At 39.8% G+C, this 17,987-nt stretch overlaps 2 protein-coding genes across 4 annotated transcripts; both read right to left on the bottom strand.

The window, feature by feature from the left end:
- Window positions 1–7,050: 7,050 nt before the first annotated feature.
- On the bottom strand, window positions 7,051–11,463 carry LOC115011931 (interferon-induced protein 44-like). 3 transcript variants are annotated; one of them, XM_029437219.1, is made up of 8 exons: window positions 11,369–11,463; window positions 9,907–9,918; window positions 9,710–9,743; window positions 9,425–9,623; window positions 8,080–8,223; window positions 7,770–7,941; window positions 7,568–7,668; window positions 7,051–7,421 (listed from the first exon to the last, which is right to left on the bottom strand). In XM_029437219.1, exons 2-8 carry the CDS (start codon window positions 9,914–9,916, stop codon window positions 7,260–7,262), a joined length of 822 nt encoding a protein of 273 aa, XP_029293079.1. In that variant the 5' UTR covers window positions 9,917–9,918; window positions 11,369–11,463; the 3' UTR covers window positions 7,051–7,259. The 3 variants fall into 3 exon arrangements, with proteins under 3 accessions (XP_029293079.1, XP_029293080.1, XP_029293078.1); XM_029437220.1 differs by lacking the exon at window positions 9,907–9,918 and having other exon boundaries at window positions 11,369–11,437; XM_029437218.1 differs by lacking the exon at window positions 11,369–11,463 and having other exon boundaries at window positions 9,907–9,985.
- A 1,265-nt stretch (window positions 11,464–12,728) lies between these two features.
- LOC115011932 (interferon-induced protein 44-like) lies at window positions 12,729–16,396 on the bottom strand. The gene is given in 9 exon segments (XM_029437222.1): window positions 12,729–13,185; window positions 13,333–13,347; window positions 13,349–13,434; window positions 13,541–13,712; window positions 13,849–13,992; window positions 14,669–14,867; window positions 14,954–14,987; window positions 15,159–15,170; window positions 16,336–16,396. Coding segments are annotated over 8 exon segments (822 nt in total). The 5' UTR covers window positions 15,169–15,170; window positions 16,336–16,396; the 3' UTR covers window positions 12,729–13,023.
- Between the last annotated feature and the right edge of the window lie 1,591 nt (window positions 16,397–17,987).

The following is a 17,987-nucleotide window of genomic DNA, read 5'->3' as shown; positions in this document are numbered from 1 at the left end:
GTGAAGGCAAAAGGGTAAAATGTCCCTGGTTGTCCTTTTTGGATTTTGTAAACTCTGTACTGTAAAACAGAAAAATGCCGTTATAATGACAATAGTGCCACCTATTGAATAATGTCCGTAAGCCGTTTGTTCTTTGCTCATTAGTTTCATCATGCTCAACACTGCTGCTCTCCTGATCTGTGTACTGCAATTATTGTTGCAGGTGCACATAAGAAATAAAATATTAGGTGAGTTGTTCAATTTCATAACCTTTGACCACACTGAAAAGGGATTCATACTTTTCTGGTGAAGCTCTCCAGAGAGATTGTATCTGTTGGAGCTAGACTACTGATTCTGCCTCGTACAGTACTATCCACAGAGTTGATGAAGCTGGACTTGCCAGAACAAACAGGTCCATAAAGCAGAATCCTGAGCTGGACCTCGTTATGAGGCTGATAACTCTCCACAAACTGCAGGTCTTTCTCTTTGTTGCTGTTCAATGAAGAAAAGATTAGATTGCATTTTAGATCAAAATGTACTTTAATATTATTATCAGTTTTGCATATGGTGTCACAGAGATAACTCAACCATACTCTGAAAGAGATTGTGTGAAGAAATGACAAAATTCAGAAAGCATAAAGAGGTTTTCACATTTGGTCAGTGAAAACAAACACGAACTGACATTACAAAAGGCGGCTTCAACAAAGGGGTGTGTGCAGTTTCATTGTTTTGGTTTTAAAATACATTACTTACCCCCATGGTATGTCCCTCCATTCTTGAGGTAAAACTGACAAGTAAAGTGCACATGTTGATGTAATACATTCAAAGGAAAAAACTTGTTGACAACTGATGAATCTGTTATTTTTTATCTATGAGTTTAAACAATGTTCAGAAATATTTTGAGTATCTTACTTTCAGAATTGAACCAAATGTTTCCCATTCCCAATTTCAGAATATTTATTTGTAAATTCAGACGTTTCGCATCTTCTCACCAGTAAAACTGACTCAAGTGTGGTGCACAAGCAAACTATTTAGTCTTTATGAATATGTTTCATTCTATTACATTTTTATCGCAGAAAATATATTGTACAGCAAATTACGTGTGTTCAAGTGAAAACTACACAGGTAAACTAACAAAGAAACATGTTTCACTTTCACACGATCAAAAGTAGTACTGATACAGTAGCCTTCTTCTAAAAAAAGATACCGTTATGCTTTGTGGTAAATAATAATTACGTTGTTGGCATGACGTGACGTCATCACGTGATCTGGTCAACAACTCAGCTGTTGTGATGGTGGCTTCACTTACCGTCGGATTTGTTGCAATTACAACACCACCTGGATGAAAAGAAAGCAAAGTTATAAGCCATTATAAATAACATTTAGTTAGTAATATGACTGCATTTCCTTGTTTTTTTTTAATTGTTCCATCCTTAGAAACTTTAATATAACATTTATCCGTATACAAATATATATATATATAATATATATATATATGTATATATATATTGCGTCCGTGGAAGGAAGTGGTGATGGTTTACCTCAACTACAAACTCTGAAATTGAGAAATTTGGCTTTTTATACTGTATTCCAAGTTCCTTTTTAATCACCTTTGTAAATGATGTGACTATAGAACTTGACCACAGTTTCTTGAGCTCAAATTAAAGCAGTTCATAATCACGAGTTGTCCTTCCTTAACTAGTGTATTACCTAAGAGTGCTAAGATGCGTTTTTGGTGTCATCTACATGGATGTGTATGGTGTGAGGACGTAGCTTTAAATGTTTTCAAATCCTTTCGGTTTCCTTTGGGTCATGTGATTTAATTTTTACAAATATTGTCATGCCTATCTCAGGCATGTGGGAGCTACAGTATATCTCAAAAGTGAGTACACCCTTTAGATTTTTGCAAATATTCTGTTATATCCTTTCAGGGGATAACATTATCCTACTGAAACTTTGATATAACTTAAAGTAGTCAGTGTGCTGCTTGAATAACAGTATAGATTTATTGTCCTTTGAAAATTACTCAGTACACAGCTGTTAATGTCTAAACAGCTGGCAACAAAAGTGAGTACACCCCATAGTGAACATGTCTAAATTGTGCCCAAAGTGTCAATATTTTGTGTGACCACCATTGTTATCTAGCACTGCTTTAACCCTCCTGGGCATGGAATTCACCAGAGCTGCACAGGTTGCTTCTGGAATCTTCTTCCACTCCTCCACGACGACATCACGGAGCGCACGGATGTTGGACACCTTGCACTCCTCCACCTTCCTCTTGAGGATGCCCCACATGTGCTCAATTGGGTTTAGGTCTGGAGACATACTTGGCCAGTCCATCACCTTAACCTTCAGCTTCTTCAGCAAGGCCGTTGTCATCTTGGAGGTGTGTTTAGGGTCATTATCATGTTGGAAAACTGCCCTACGGCCCAGTTTCCGAAGAGAGGGGATCATGCTCTGCTGCAGGATGTCACAGTATATATTGGATGTATGTGGGTCGGGTGTGTCACACATTGAAAAGTTGAAAAGTTTCAGCAGTTCTTGGTCACCCATGGGTCCAATAGAAAGCTGTGGAGATGCTGAGGTGACTGTCTGTTGTGCAGGTGCCTATTTTGGTTGCTTCAAGAGCAAAGTCGTAATACCTGATGCAGTACCACTGGCAGCACTTGGCCTACCTGAACTCTGCAGACAGATTTGCATATTTTCTCCAGGGTCAAGTCCTGGCATATTGACCCAGCTGTCAAACACTGCATCACCTGTGATAGGACCAGGATGTGGTCTTGGTCTAATTGTTGGGTTGCAGCTATCACAGTGTTCTTCCTCCATCCATCCATCGTCTACCGCTTATCCGGGGTCGGGTCGCGGGGCAGCAGCTCCAGTAAGGAACCCCAAGCCTCCCTTCTCCAGGCCACATCCGCCAGCTCCGACTGGGGGATCCCGAGGCGTTGTTCTCCACCATAAATCATCTCCTCAGGCCACAAACTCTCTCACACACCGATACCACAGAAGAGCAGTGCAATAGCTTTATTACATTCTTCAAAACTAAAGTCGACACCATCCGCTCTTTTCTCTCCAGCTCCTCCGCTCAGTCTGTCCCTACTGTCAACCCACAGCCTGGGATTTTTCCGCCTCTTCGCGTCTTCTGGGAGATCTCTCAGCAAGAGGTTGAGGACATCATCCACAGGATGAAACCTTCCACCTGGACCCTTTTCCCACAGCCCTGGTAAAATCCAACATTTATGCTCTAAGCCCCCTGATCACCCAAGTCATCAACCACTCGCTCCAGACTGGTCATGTCCCATCTGCTCTAAAAACTGCCGTCATCAGACCACTTCTCAAAAAACCCACCTTAGACCCGGATGTCCTCACCAACTACAGGCCCATTTCCAACCTGCCATTTTTATCAAATGTATTGGATAAAGTAGTTGCAGCCCAGCTTCAGGACCATCTCAAAGCCAACTGCCTCTTTGAGAAATTTCAGTCCGGTTTCCGTTCCACCCACAGTACCGAAACAGCTCTAGTCAGGGTCACAAACGACCTCCTAATGGCGGCTGACTCTGGCTCCCCATCTCTACTCAACCTCCTGGATCTGACTGCAGCGTTCGACACGGTCGACCATCAGATCCTTCTTCAGCGTCTCCACTACACCATTGGACTCTCTGACTCTGCCCTGAGCTGGTTCCAGTCCTACCTCTCTGGAAGAACAGAATATGTAACCTTGGGAGGTGCAAGTTCCCAGATACACCCAGTAACCTGTGGTGTCCCTCAAGGGTCGGTTCTTTTCAAAAAAGCCTTTACAAATAAAATGTATTATTATTATTATTCCCAGGCCAGTGAGGAAATATAATAAGATAATATATAAGATATATAATCTCTCTACCGAGTCCTGGATCTTCCCCGGGGTCTCCTCCCAGCTGGACGTGCCTGGAACACCTCCCTAGGGAGGTGCCCAGGTGACATCCTTACTAGATTCCCGAACCACCTCAACTGGCTCATTTCCATGCAAAGGAGCAGCGACTCTACTCCGAGTCTCTCCCGGATGGCTTAGCTTCTCACCCTATCTCTAAGGGAGATGCTTTGCCTTCTGGCTCAGCTCTCTTTCCTCCAGGATCCTTACGAGAGTGAAGAGTTGGTCCGTTGTTCTACGACCAGGACAGAATCCGCATTGTTCCTCTTCAATCAGAGGTTTGACTATTGACCGAACCCTCCTTTCCAGTACCTTGGAGTAGACTTTACCAGAGAGGCTGTGATACCCCTGTAGTTGGCACACACTCTCTGGTCATCCTTTTTGAATAAGGGAACCACCACCCCGGTCTGCCACCCCCTAGGCACTGTCCCAGACTTCCACACAATGTTGACGAGGCCTGTCAACCAAGACAGCCCATCAACACCCAAAGCCTTCAGCATTTCTGGACAGATCTCATCAACCCCTGCGGCTTTGCCACTGTGAAGTTGTTTGACTACCTCAGTGACGATTGACGATGGTCCCCCATCAGCTTCCAGATCTTCCTCTACCATAGAGGTCGTGTTAGTTGGATTCAGGAGTTCCTCAAAGTTCTCCTTCCACCACCCGATACCCTGCTCAGTCAAAGTCAGCAGGGTCCCACCCTTGCTGTACACAGCTTGGATGATTCCCCGCTTCCCCCTCCTGAGGTGCCGGACGGTTTTCCAAAAGCACCTCGGTTCCGACCGAAAGTCCTTTTCCATAGCTGCCGCCCTTTGAGTCCGTCGGAACCCTGCAACTGTTTCCGGAGTCCTCCCGGATAACATAACCCGGAAGGACTCCCTCTTCAGTTGGACGGCCTCCCTAAACACCGGGGTCCACCACGGTGTTTGAAGGTTACCGCCCCTTGAGGCACCTAAGACCTTGAGACCACAGCTCCTGACTGCAGCTTCAGCAATAGACGTTTTGAACGTTGCCCACTCAGGTTCAATGCCCCCAACCTCCACAGGTATGTCCAGAGTCTTCACCCACCCCTTGATCCAACTCACCATGGTGATCAGTTGACAGCTCCGACCCTCTCTTCACCGGAGTGTCCAAAATATGCGGCCTCAGATCAGATGATATGATCACAAAATCGATCATTGACCTTTGGCCTAGGGTGCTCTGGTACAACGTACACTTATAAGCATCCTTATGTTCGAACATGGTGTTTGTTATGTCCATTCCGTGACTAGCACAGAAGTCCAACAACAAACGACCGTTCAGGTTTAGATCAGGGAAGCCGTTCCTCCCAATCATGCCTCTCCAGGTGTCTCCATCGTTTCCCACGTGCACGTTGAAGTCTCCCAGCAAGACTACGGCGTCCCCTACTGGAGCCCCCTGCAGGGCTTCATTCAGGGTCTCCTAGAAGGCCGAATACTCCAAACTGCTGTTTGGGTCAGTTTTCCCTCCCGTAACCCGAAGGTGTAGGGAGGCGACGCTCTCGTCACCGGGGTGAACTCCAGCGTAGCGGCACTCAGCCGGGGACTTGTGTGTATCCCCACACCCGCCCGACGCCTCACACCTTGGGCAACTCCAGAGAAGAATAGAGTCCAACCCCTATCGAGGAGTACGGTTGCAGAGCCAAGACTGTGCGTAGAGGTAAGCCCCTCCAGATCCAACTGGTAGCGATCCACCTCCCGCACTAGTTCCGGCTCCTTCCTTGACAGAGAGGGGACGATCCACGTCCCCAGAGCCAGCTTCTGCTGCCCGGGTCTGGTCCGTCGAGGTCCCTGACCATCACTGCCACCCGTGTGACAGCGCACCCGACCCCAGCGGTTTTTCCCATGAGTGGTAGGCCCACAAGATGGATGGATGGGAGGCACCACATAGTTCCTTTGGGCTGTGCCCGACCAGGCTCTGTGACAAACCCGGCCACCAGGTGCTCGCTGTCGGGCCCTCCCTCTGGGCCTGGCTCCAGACAGGGGCCCCGGGCTTCCTCCAGGCAGGGTTTCTCCTTCTTTCCCTCTGTATCATGAGGTCGTTTTGAACCATTCTTAGTCTGGCCCCTCGCCTGAGACCAATTTGCCTTGGGAGACCCTACCAGGAGTACCAGGCTCCAGACAACACACACAAACCTCTCCACCACGGTAAGGTGATGGTTCCCGGAGAGAAACGAGTCACTTCCCTTTGTACTTTATCATATTAGTTCAGCTTTCTATACTTTTGTAAGCTTTTCTGTAATTGCAGTTTTTTTATGCCCTTTTTTTTCTTCAGCTGGCAGTTCACCTACTTAAATCCCTTATTCTTCAATTGCAAGTTCATCTGCTTTTCAGTGATTGCAATCCAACTTCTAACTTCAACTTGTAATGCTTACACTTGTGACAGTCATTCTTTGCCCCATTTCATTGTTTGAAGAAAGTGCAGTTGATACCTCAACTTCTTTTAATGCTTACACTTCAACTGATATTTTCACCTTTATAAATGCCTCCATTTTGAACTTAAATATTTTCAAGTAGTTCAGCTATTTCAATGTTTCAATCTTAACTCATCAGCAATTAAGATTTCAATCACAGCATTATTACAATGATTTCTGAAAGAGCCACCAAATGACGACAGTATACTAAATCACAACTGAATAAGTGAATGCATTCACGGCTCAAAATATTCTTGATCAGAATCAAACCAATGATGTAGAGCAACATAATAGTCTGCCCTCCCACAACCAGCAGTGCTCTACATCTTAACAGAATCCAATGCCTTATAATTTAACCATCACAGGCTAAAAATACTGTAGAAGGCTGCCTCTAATGGTCACATGATTTTGCACCAGTGCACCATTGTCGCAAAATATGGATGAACAAATAATGTAAAACAATTGAATGATAAAAAAATTGACCTCTCAGACACACTTCTATCTCCAAATGCGTATTGTAGGAAAATAAGTCACATGTTAAATGAATGTGAAATAAACAAACATTTACCATATTAACCTATTACCATGGACAGTTGTGAGTGTAACCACATGCAAACACCTTGTTTTCAAACCTGATGAGGGTTTTCTTAAAGAGCAGCCAATCACGGAAGCAAACAGACAAAAAGTATGTGTCATTTAAAAATATTATCATTTTTTTAAATGGCTATTATTATTGTGTATTTATTCATATAATTTATTCAAAAATGTATTTCATATAATCTTGCACACTACAAACAAGCATCAGGTTTTGAACAGATTACTTATACATATACTACATATACTTATACAAAAGAGGTCAAATAGGACACATTTCAAACAATAATGTAGTGTTGTTTTCATGCTTTGATCCTAAGGTCTGTCTCAGCTCAGCAGTATGTGGGTCTACAGGTTGTTGATGAAGTCTTCTCCATAGACAATCATCTGTCTCAATGCGATCAGTATCAGCCCATTAATGTCTTCATTTGTTTGGAGTTCTGATTCGTAGTTCTTCACAAGAAATATGCAGTTTTGTGGAATTCCCAGCATCAAGCTGAATTTGTCGACCTGAGTAACGGCATTTCAGTTTATCAGTAAATTGCAAAGTGGTGACCAAAGGAGATTTTCGTGCTGAAATTCTTCAAATTGAATTTAAATAACATTTTGATATTACAAATCTAGCAACAAATACAAAATCCCCGATAGAAACGTACCTGTGCCTTTAGGTACATGCTCTTGTAGACATTGTTTATGTTGTTCTTCACCTCAGGACAGGATTCATCAACTTTGGTGAGAATAGCCAGTTGTAGAATCCCTGTCAAGACACAAACCTAATCAGTATTTTAAACATGTTTTCTGCTTTTTCTTTTTCTTTTGGGGGGGTGGGTTCGTAACCATTGAGATGTCTGCTCTTACCCATGTCACTGGCTGCTAGTCTGACGTCTCTCATCTTCCTCACAACTTCATCACTTATTAAAGATACCGAGTCGGCAGGTATGACACAAACCAGAGCGTGAACCCTGTCGTCCAGAGAGGGACATGAGTTGTATTCTTGATCACTTTCCTTCAACCGGACTCCAGGTATGAACTAGAAAACAAGTACAACAACAATAGTATTTGACACAATGCAATGCATAATTAAGTTCAAAAAGTGGTAAATGCAAATTATTATTACAAAAAATTAAATAAAGTAAATTAAATGATGTCAGAGTTCAAAGGGTTGTACCTTGTAACCTTCTGTCACATGTCCCATCAGGGCCAGTTTGATGTCTTCCACATTCACTCCATTCCTTCGCTCAAAGCCCATGGTGTCATTGAAAATGAAAGGGTAAAAGCTCTCGGGGTCTTTGTGGATTTTAAAAGCTTTGTACTGTAAAGCAGAAGGTGTAGTTATTTACATAATTTTAGCAAATCCCAGATAAGTTTGCAATATAAAAAGTCAAAGTCATTGCTTCTTCCAGAGAAACACAGGATGGCATTGGATTCAATTCTGAGCTTGTACATTATATCTGAAGAGTAACCAAATAATAACTGGATGCAATTGAAATAAAGCAAATGTGTTTGTTTCTGAATATAGAATCAAACCAGAATCTGCTTTATTGGCCATGTGAAATTGACTTCGGTTGTAAGTTGGTCTCAAGTCTACTCACACACAGCTCCAAGAACAATTTAAAGGAAGATACAAATACACATACAGCTAAACAAACACACAGCTGAACAATGATAGGTATACATGAACATAGAACTAGTATGTACATACAAGTAGGTGAAAAACAGATGTAAGCTATATACAATATAATTATATATAAAAGCAACAATGACCAACAACATAAAATGTCTTTATACAAATCAAATACAAATAGTGCAAAGGAATAAATATAGAATGTAATTACTTTATAATACACGAGTTAGGTGGTTATGAGAGCTACACACAGCGTGCAGGACTTATATTTGACAATGATGGATGAAAAAAACACAAATGTGTGGTTGGCAAAAATGGTATATGTTAGAATTTTTTTCCTAATAACACCACAAAGTCAGGATTCAAATCAAATAAAAGGGTTTAATCTATATTCTTGCAAGAAGGAGCTTGAGTTTAATACATACAACGGATGATCAAACTCACACATATATAGGTTTGTAAGGTCTGCTGTGTTGCTCACCGGAACAACTCTCCCAGTGGTAGGTAGGTAGGTAGGTAGGTGTAGGTAGGTGTAGGTAGGTAGGTAGGTAGGTAGGTAGGTAGGTAGGTAGGTAGGTAGGTAGGTAAGTGTAGGTGTAGGTAGGTAGGTAGGTAGGTACTTTATTCATCCCGAGGGAACAATTTATACCCATTGAAAGAACAGGAAGTCATGAAGAGCTTCCAGGTCAGTCTTCCTTTGTTCTACAAGATGGGGGTTTACAGTAAACACAGATGTACTACTCAACTCAGGTCCCAGACTGTGCTAATTCAATCGACTGAGGACTGTTCTTTGATTGAGCAGTTCACCTCCTGTCTCCTGCTGTGCTTTACAATCAGTATTCCTGTATTTTCCTATCAGTATAGAATATAGAATAACAGTTATTCATACCTTTTTGGTAAAGCTGCAACCAGAGATTGTATCCGTCATAACTCGACCGGTAACTCTGCCGAGTAAAACACTTTCAACAGAGTTGATGAAACTGGACTTGCCAGCACCGACTGGTCCATGAAGCAGAATTCTGAGATTTTCGACATCATTGTTTTGAGGTTTGTAAGATTTAATAAAATTGAGATTCTTCTCGTTGTTCCTTTTTAATGAAAGAAAAAACATTGGAATAAAATACTGTACGATTTTTATTACTGAATACACAACATTGTGACAACTCATACTCACAACGGCATAGACCTCCATGGCTGACTAAATGATGCTAAAGGGAAAATTGCATAATGTTTACATACAGTGTGACAAAGTTGTATTTCAAAACTTCATCAACATCATGCAGTCTTTTCTGTGAAATTATTGAAATTTCAATAACTTTTGCAATATTTAGAACATCTTACAAGCTAAAAGTGTGACAGGTCAAGACTTACCTCCTCCCATAGCTGTAAAGTAAGAAATGTACATGTAAATGTGCATGAATAAAAAGTTCAAGAGAAAGAATTTTATTGTTGCCTAAAATCTAAAAATGGACTGAGGTCCTCTCTCTCTCTCTCTCTCTCTCTCTCTCTCATATCTCTCTCTCTCTCTCTCTCTCTCTCTCTCTCTCTCTCTCTCTCTCTCTCACTCCCTCGCCCTCTCCCTCTTCATACTTAGTTTGATTTGGTAATTTTTATCTTGTGATTTTATGTTGTTATTTTTGCCAAATACTGCACCTTACCCCATCTCATCTCATCTCATTCTGAAATGTTTATATATATATTTGTAAAAAACATGTAAATTATTTTGTTTTGCAAATCTTATACCGTCTCCTACTATATATTGCAACTGTTGCACAACAATTTCCCTCGGGATAAATTAAGTTATATCTATGTATCTATGTATCTATCTATCTATCTATCTATCTATATATCTATATATCTATCTATCTATCTGTCTGTCTATCTATCTATCTGTCTGTCTGTCTGTCTGTCTGTCTCTCTCTCTCTCTCTCTCTGTCTGTCTGTCTGTCTGTCTGTCTGTCTGTCTGTCTGTCTCTATCTATCTATCTGTCTGTCTGTCTGTCTATCTATCTATCTATCTATCCATCTATCCATCTATCTATATATCTATCTATCTATCTATCTATCTTCTGTCTATCTATCTATCTATCTATCTGTCTGTCTATCTATCTATCTATCTATCTATCTATCTATCTATCTATCTATCTATCTATCTATCTATCTGTCTGTCTGTCTGTCTGTCTGTCTATCTATCTGTCTGTATATATGTCTGTCTGTCTGTCTGTCTGTCTATCTATCTATCTATCTATCTATCTATCTATCTATCTATCTATCTATCTATCTATCTATCTATCTACTACGTTGGAGACTTATCTTAATTTTTATTTTATTTTTTAATGGGGATTTTGCTAAATAGAAAATGACGGATGCAGAGTGAAGGGCTAAGCGTTATAGACACAATATAAATAATTAATAGAAAACATATACACATGTTATGCAATTAATGTTAGCAGTTAAACTGTGACAAGAAGAAGGTGATAAGAATATGATAACGAGAGACGTAGGTAAAACCATGAAGACGGTAGTCCCGTTTAAAAACGAAACACAAGTTATAGTTCAAGGTTGTAAACGTACATCAAATTACACAGTTTTCACTTGAACGTTTAAGTAGCCTAATTAGTTAAAGAGTTTCATATTACCCTGAAGTGGAAGGATTACATTTCCATTTTATTTTTTTAGCTGTAGATCTACAGGGCGTTTACTTATTTGAGAGTGGAATAGTAACACCACAACAGTAACTATAGCCTACTACACTAAAATGACGCTTATACTAAAAATTACGGTAGCATAAAGAGACTTTACTTTGTTGGTAGACATATTAGAAAGTCATTACCTTTATTTACATGGCTCTGGAGACAGTGCCCTTCAACTGAATGTTCACGGGAATAATGAGCGTTATTGCAGACCACTTCCTTTCACTTTCGTTTTGCTGCCACCCATGTGCCCTAAAGGAATCGCCCATTTGCATTTACAATTTGGTTAACTACTCCTCCCACATCAAGAAAATGTCTCGCAAAAACAATGTTTTTACTAATAACGACCACATAAAGTAAAGTTTTGGTTTCTACTTTGTTCAGCATTACTTTATGCTTCAGCATTATGATGGACCAGAATACAGACGTTTGTGAGCACAGCAGAGGATCGGAAGATGTCATCTTGTCTTTATTTATCCTCCTATTTAACCTGCAAACAGACGGTGACAAAGCTCCAACTACTGGCAACAGAAAAAATTGTGTTTTTTGTTTTCACCCTGCGAGTCAGTGTGTGTGTGTGTGTGTGTGTGTGTGTGTGTGTGTGTTGTGTAATTGTGGAAAAATGTGTTCCTGGATACTACCACAGAAGCCGATTTGAATAACCTACTGTGCCTGGTGTATATAATTCTGTCTGTCTGCTTGTCTGTCTGTCTACAGATTTTGTAAACGCAAATTTACGCCTCTGGATCGATTTACGGCAGTCAAGCGATTTAAAATGTCTTATTAAAGCAAGGAAACGGCCTGTTGCCACAGACTAATTTCACTTCAGACTGATAGCAGACCACCTCAGAAAGTCACTGAGTCAATAAAAGACATTCTCATGTCGGATTTCAAAATGAAAGCCCTTATAATGTGTTATTAATGCAATGTTTTTACTCATTTTCAGATTAGAACGAAAGGGAGACATCCTATTGCTACAGACTAATTTCACTTAAAACTGATAGAAGACCACCTCAGTGTCATTCGCAGAATATCAAGATAAATATTATATTTTGGAGGGCATTCATTTTGAAATTCCACATCAAAATATCCTAAAAATGCATGTGTGACACTCACAGGTGGTCATATATGACTCTTAAGTGGAACTAGTGTGTGGTAACAGGCAATTTCCTTTTGATTCTTATCTGAAAATGAATTAAATATTGCTCTAATCACACAATTTAAAGAGCTTTAATTTCTAAATATATCCTACATCAGAATGTACAATTGAATGAAGAATTGATTCCATTAAAATAATAAAAGCTGACCTCTCAGACGCACTTCTATCTCCAAATGTATATGGTCAGAAAATAAGTCAAACATTCAATTAATGTGAAATAAACAAATATGCTGACAATGACGACGGCAGCATAGTTTATTTGTACCATAAAACCTTTTACCATGGACAGTTGTGAGTATAACCACATGCAAACACCTTGTCTTCAAACATTGAATGAGTTTTCTTAGGGACAAGTGAAGCTGTTGCTTCGATCTGAATGAGCAGCCAATCACAGAAACAAACACATTTCAAACAGAATTTCCAATTAAATTAAAAAGCCAGGAATGAAGCCTCACATGATACAATGCTGATGTACATGGCATTGTATGATATAAATGATACAGTATATCCATAACATGCTTGACATTTTCTTTTTTTAAGTACCCTGCACATTACTGTTCAGAAAAAGACTCTTGAGAGTAGTGTTGTTTTCATGCTTTGATCCTAAGGTCTGTCTCAGATCAGCAGTATGTGGGTCTACAGGTTGTTGATGAAGTCTTCTCCATAGACAATCATCTGTCTCAATGCGATCAGTATCGGCCCATTAATGTCTTCATTTGTTTGGAGTTCTGATTCGTAGTTCTTCACAAGAAATATGCAGTTTTGTGGAATTCCCAGTATCAAGCTGAATTTGTCGACCTGAGTAACGGCATTTCAGTTTATCAGTAAATTGCAAAGTGGTGACCAAAGGAGATTTTCGTGCTGAAATTCTTCAAATTGAACTTAAATAACATTTTGATATTACAAATCTAACAACAAATACAAAATCCCCAGATAGAAACGTACCTGTTCCTTTAGGTACATTGCTCTTGTAGACATTGTTTATGTTGTTCTTCACCTCAGGACAGGCTTCATCAACTTTGGTGAGAATAGCCAGTTGTGGAATCCCTGTCAAGACACAAACCTAATCAGTATTTTAAACATGTTTTCTGCTTTTTTAATTTTTTTTGGGTGGGGGGGGGGGGTTCCTAACTATTGAGATGTCTGCTCTTACCCATGTCACTGGCTGCTAGTCTGACGTCTCTCATCTTCTTCACAACTTCATCACTTATTAAAGATACCAAGTCGGCAGGCATGACACAAACCAGAGCGTGAACCTTGTCGTCCAGAGAGGGACATGAGTTGTATCCTTGATCACTTTCCTTCAACTGGACTCCAGGAATGGACTTGGAAAAAAAATACAACACCAATAACATTTGGCACAATGCAATGCATAATTAAGTTTAAAAAGTGGTAAATGCAAAATATTAATAAAAAATAAATAAAGTAAATTAAATGATGTCAGAGTTCAAAGGGTTGTACCTTGTAACCTTCTGTCACATGTCCCATCAGGGCCAGTTTGATGTCTTCCACATTCACTCCATTCCTTTGCTCAAAGCCCATGGTGTCATTGAAAATGAAAGGGTAAAAGCTCTCGGGGTCTTTGTGGATTTTAAAAGCTTTGTACTGTAAAGCAGAAGGTGTAGTTATTTACATAATGTTAGCAAATCCCAGATAAGTTTGCAATATAAAAAGTCAAAGTCATTGCTTCTTCCAGAGAAACACAGGATGGCATTGGATTCAATTCTGAGCTTGTACATTATATCTGAAGAGTAACCAAATAATAACTGGATGCAATTGAAATAAAGCAAATGTGTTTGTTTCTGAATATAGAATCAAACCAGAATCTGCTTTATTGGCCATGTGACATTGACTCCGATTATAAATTGGTCTCAGTCTACTCACACACAGCTCAAAGAACAATTTAAAGGAAGATACAAATACACATACAGCTAAACAAACACACAGCTGAACAAAGATAGGTATACATGAACATAGAACTAGTATGTACATACAAGTAGGTGAAAAACAGATGTAAGCTATATACAATATAAATATATATAAAAGCAACAATGGCCAACAACATAAAATGTCTTTATACAAATCAAATACAAATAGTGCAAAGGAATAAATATTGAATGTAATTACTTTATAATACACGAGTTAGGTGGTTATGAGAGCTACACACAGCGTGCAGGACTTATATTTGACAATGATGGATGAAAAAAACACAACTGTGTGGTTGGCAAAAATAAATACACAATCACAATCTAGAATCACCACTATCTATAGTTATTCATACCTTTTTGGTAAAGCTGCTCTCAGAGATTGTATCCGTTATAACTCGACCGGTAACTCTGCCGAGTAAAACACTTTCAACAGAGTTGATGAAACTGGACTTGCCAGCACCGACTGGTCCATGAAGCAGAATTCTGAGATTTTCGACATCATTGTTTTGAGGTTTGTAAGATTTAATAAAATTGAGATTCTCCTCGTTGGTCCTTTTTAATGAAAGAAAAAACATTGGAATAAAATCATGTACGATTTTTATTACTGAATACACAACATTGTGACAACTCATACTCACCATGGCATAGACCTCCATGGCTGACTAAATGATGCTAAAGGGAAAATTGCATAATGTTTACATACAGTGTGACAAAGTTGTATTTCAAAACTTCATCAACATCATGCATTCCTTTCTGTGAATGTTTTCATTATCAACATTTCAATAACTTTTCGCAATATTTGGAACATCTTACAACCTAAAAAGTGTGACAGGTCAAGACTACCTCCTCCCATAGCTGTAAAGTAAGAAATGTACATGTAAATGTGCATGAATAAAAAGTTAAGAGAAAGATTTTATTGTTGCCTAAAATCTAAAAGTGGACTGAGGTCTCTCTCTCTCTCTCTCTATCTCTCTCTCTCTCAGTCTCTCGGCGAGCGAGAGAGCAGCGGAGCGAGCGAAAGTATGAAAGAGCGCGAGAGGAAGCGAGCGGAGGAGGAGAAGAGCAGATCTCTCTCTCTTCTCTCTCTCTCTCTCTCTCCTCTCTCTCTCTCTCTCTTCTCTCTGTCTCTCTCTCTCTCTTCATAATTAGTTTTTATTGGTAATTTTTATCTTGTAAATCTATACTGTCCGCCTACTGTATATTGCAACTGTTACAGCGTTATAGACACAATACAAATAATAATAAAAAATATATAAACATGTTATGCAATCAATGTTAGCAGTTAAACTGTGACAAGAAGAAGGTGATAAGAATAGTAGGTAGTCCCGTTTAAAAACGAAACACAAGTTATAGTTCACAAGTTTTCACTTTAACGTTTAGGTACCTACATTACCCGATTACGTATTCTTTTTTTCTTTAAAGCTGTAGGTCTACAGGGCGTTTAAGTATTTGAGAGTAGAATAATAATAACACCATAACTATTCTACACTGAAATGACGCTTTTACTGTGTTTTAATGTTCACGGGAATAATGACTGAGCGTTATAGCGGACAGCTCGCTTTCACTTTCGTGTTCTTCCCACCCACGTGACTTAAAGGAATCGCCTTTTAAAAGGAAACACTCTTTTGCCAGGAACTGATTTCACTTTAAAGTGAGAGAAGAAGACCTCAGAGTGTCATTCGGAGAATATCAGAATAAATATTACATTTTGAAGGGCTTTCATTTTGAGATTCCACATCAAAATATACTAAAAATGTATGTGTGACACTCATAGGTGGTCATATATGACTCTTAAGTGGAACTAGTCTGTGGTAACAGGCAATTTCCTTTTGATTCTAATCTGAAAATGAATTACATATTGCTTTAATCACACAATTTAAAGAGCTTCAATTCTGAAATCCTACATCTGTCACGATCTGGTTGTACTTTGGTTTCCTGTTTTATTTTGAAATGGTTTGTGTTTTCTGTTTTATTTGTTACTTTGTATTTTTGATTCAGCTTTGTTTTATCAAAGGCTCACTCTTTGTTATAATCTTCGTCTGGTTACTGCATTTGGGTCCTCCCCTGTCATGAACCGTGACAGAACGATCCAACAAGGCACACTGGGGCAGGCAGGGATATATACACAGACACCAAATGAGGGAACAAGACACAGCTGGGGGAGAAAGGCAAAGACACCAGGGCAGGGTAAATGGACACAGGAGGAACAAATTAACAATCAGAAAATGAGGGGAAACACACAGACAGGAAGTACCAGATCGTGACAACATCAGAATGTCCTGATATTTTCTGAGTGACACTCTGAGTTGGTTGTACTGTCATTTTGAAGTCAGATTGGTCTTTGGAAATGTATTCTTTATTATTTAGTTGAACTTATTATTCATGCAATTGAAATTCATTTTTTCCCAGAAAAATATTTTGCAGATGTTAGGTTTAAAAAATAATAATATTCATTTAATTTAGATATTATGTGTTAATATTATTTCCATCCATCGTCTACCGCTTATCCGGGGTCGGGTTGCAGGGAGAGCTGCTCCAGTAAGGAACCCCGAACTTCCCTTCTCTGGGGCCACATCCTCCAGCTCCAACTGGGGTATCTTGAGGCGTTCCCAGGCCAGTGAGGAGATATAATCTCTCCACCGAGTCCGGGCTCTTCCCCGGGGTCTCCTCCCAGCTGGACGTGCCTGCAACACCTCCCTAGGGAGGCGCCCAGGTGGCATCCTTACTAGATGCCCGAACCACCTCAACTGGCTCCTTTCAATGCAAAATTATTATTAATATTATTAATGCATTTTTATTTATTTTTATTGAAAGACTGACTTACTTAATGAATAAATATGAAATTGCAAATCACATTAACCGGAACCTAGTTTTTATTTTGAAGTCACTTCTTCCTTGCTCTTACCGTAATACTAATAACACAAACACCAAACAACACAGGGCCAGTTTGACCAGCCTGGTGTGATCCCATTGCAAAGGGTCTCTAGTATATAGTTTGCCCCGAGTGTAGGAAAACTACACTTTTCAATGCCTTATGCATTGAAAACGGATGGCATGAATTTACCCGTCAGGGCTGATTGCCTGTTGCTCTTTATAGGAAAACTTGAGATCAAACCCCTCGGTGCCCACCTGATATTGTTCAGATTTAACGGGAAGTGGTTCTCCAGGAAAAGACGGCCAACGTTTAGCTTGTCAAAGAGGTTTATTTTGCTTCTGGATGTTATTTGAAGAGGATTGTTGCCTGGTCAAGAACAGACTTTCAGGATCTTAAGCTTTCTGAGAGGATTAACAAACATGAATGCAGCAAGACAACAGGGGTAACATTTACGTGGAATTGAGCAGCATAGTTTTTGCCCCACCTTTTCTTTCCCCCTAATTACGCCACTAGTAATGAAACCTTACATGGTTTAGTGATTACTGTAATTATACATGATAAAAATCACTAAAAAGTCCCATGCAGATTACTGTTTTTATCATACAAGGTTTAAGCATCCATCTGCAGGGGCGGAAGAAGTATCCAAGTCTTTAACTTAAGTAAAGGTAGCAGTAGGACTAATACAGTTTAAAAATACTTTAAAATCTCCATAAGAAGTGAGTTTTAACAATATAGTCCTGACATTAATGGTCCCCAGAGGATAAATCCTTTAGACTTTGGTGATCACCTGACCATTA

This window comes from Cottoperca gobio, chromosome 8 (assembly GCF_900634415.1).
Source record: "Cottoperca gobio chromosome 8, fCotGob3.1, whole genome shotgun sequence".
NCBI lineage: Eukaryota > Metazoa > Chordata > Actinopteri > Perciformes > Bovichtidae > Cottoperca > Cottoperca gobio.
The sequence above is the reverse complement of the archived record's forward strand: the minus strand, read 5'-3'. Positions and strand labels throughout refer to the sequence as shown.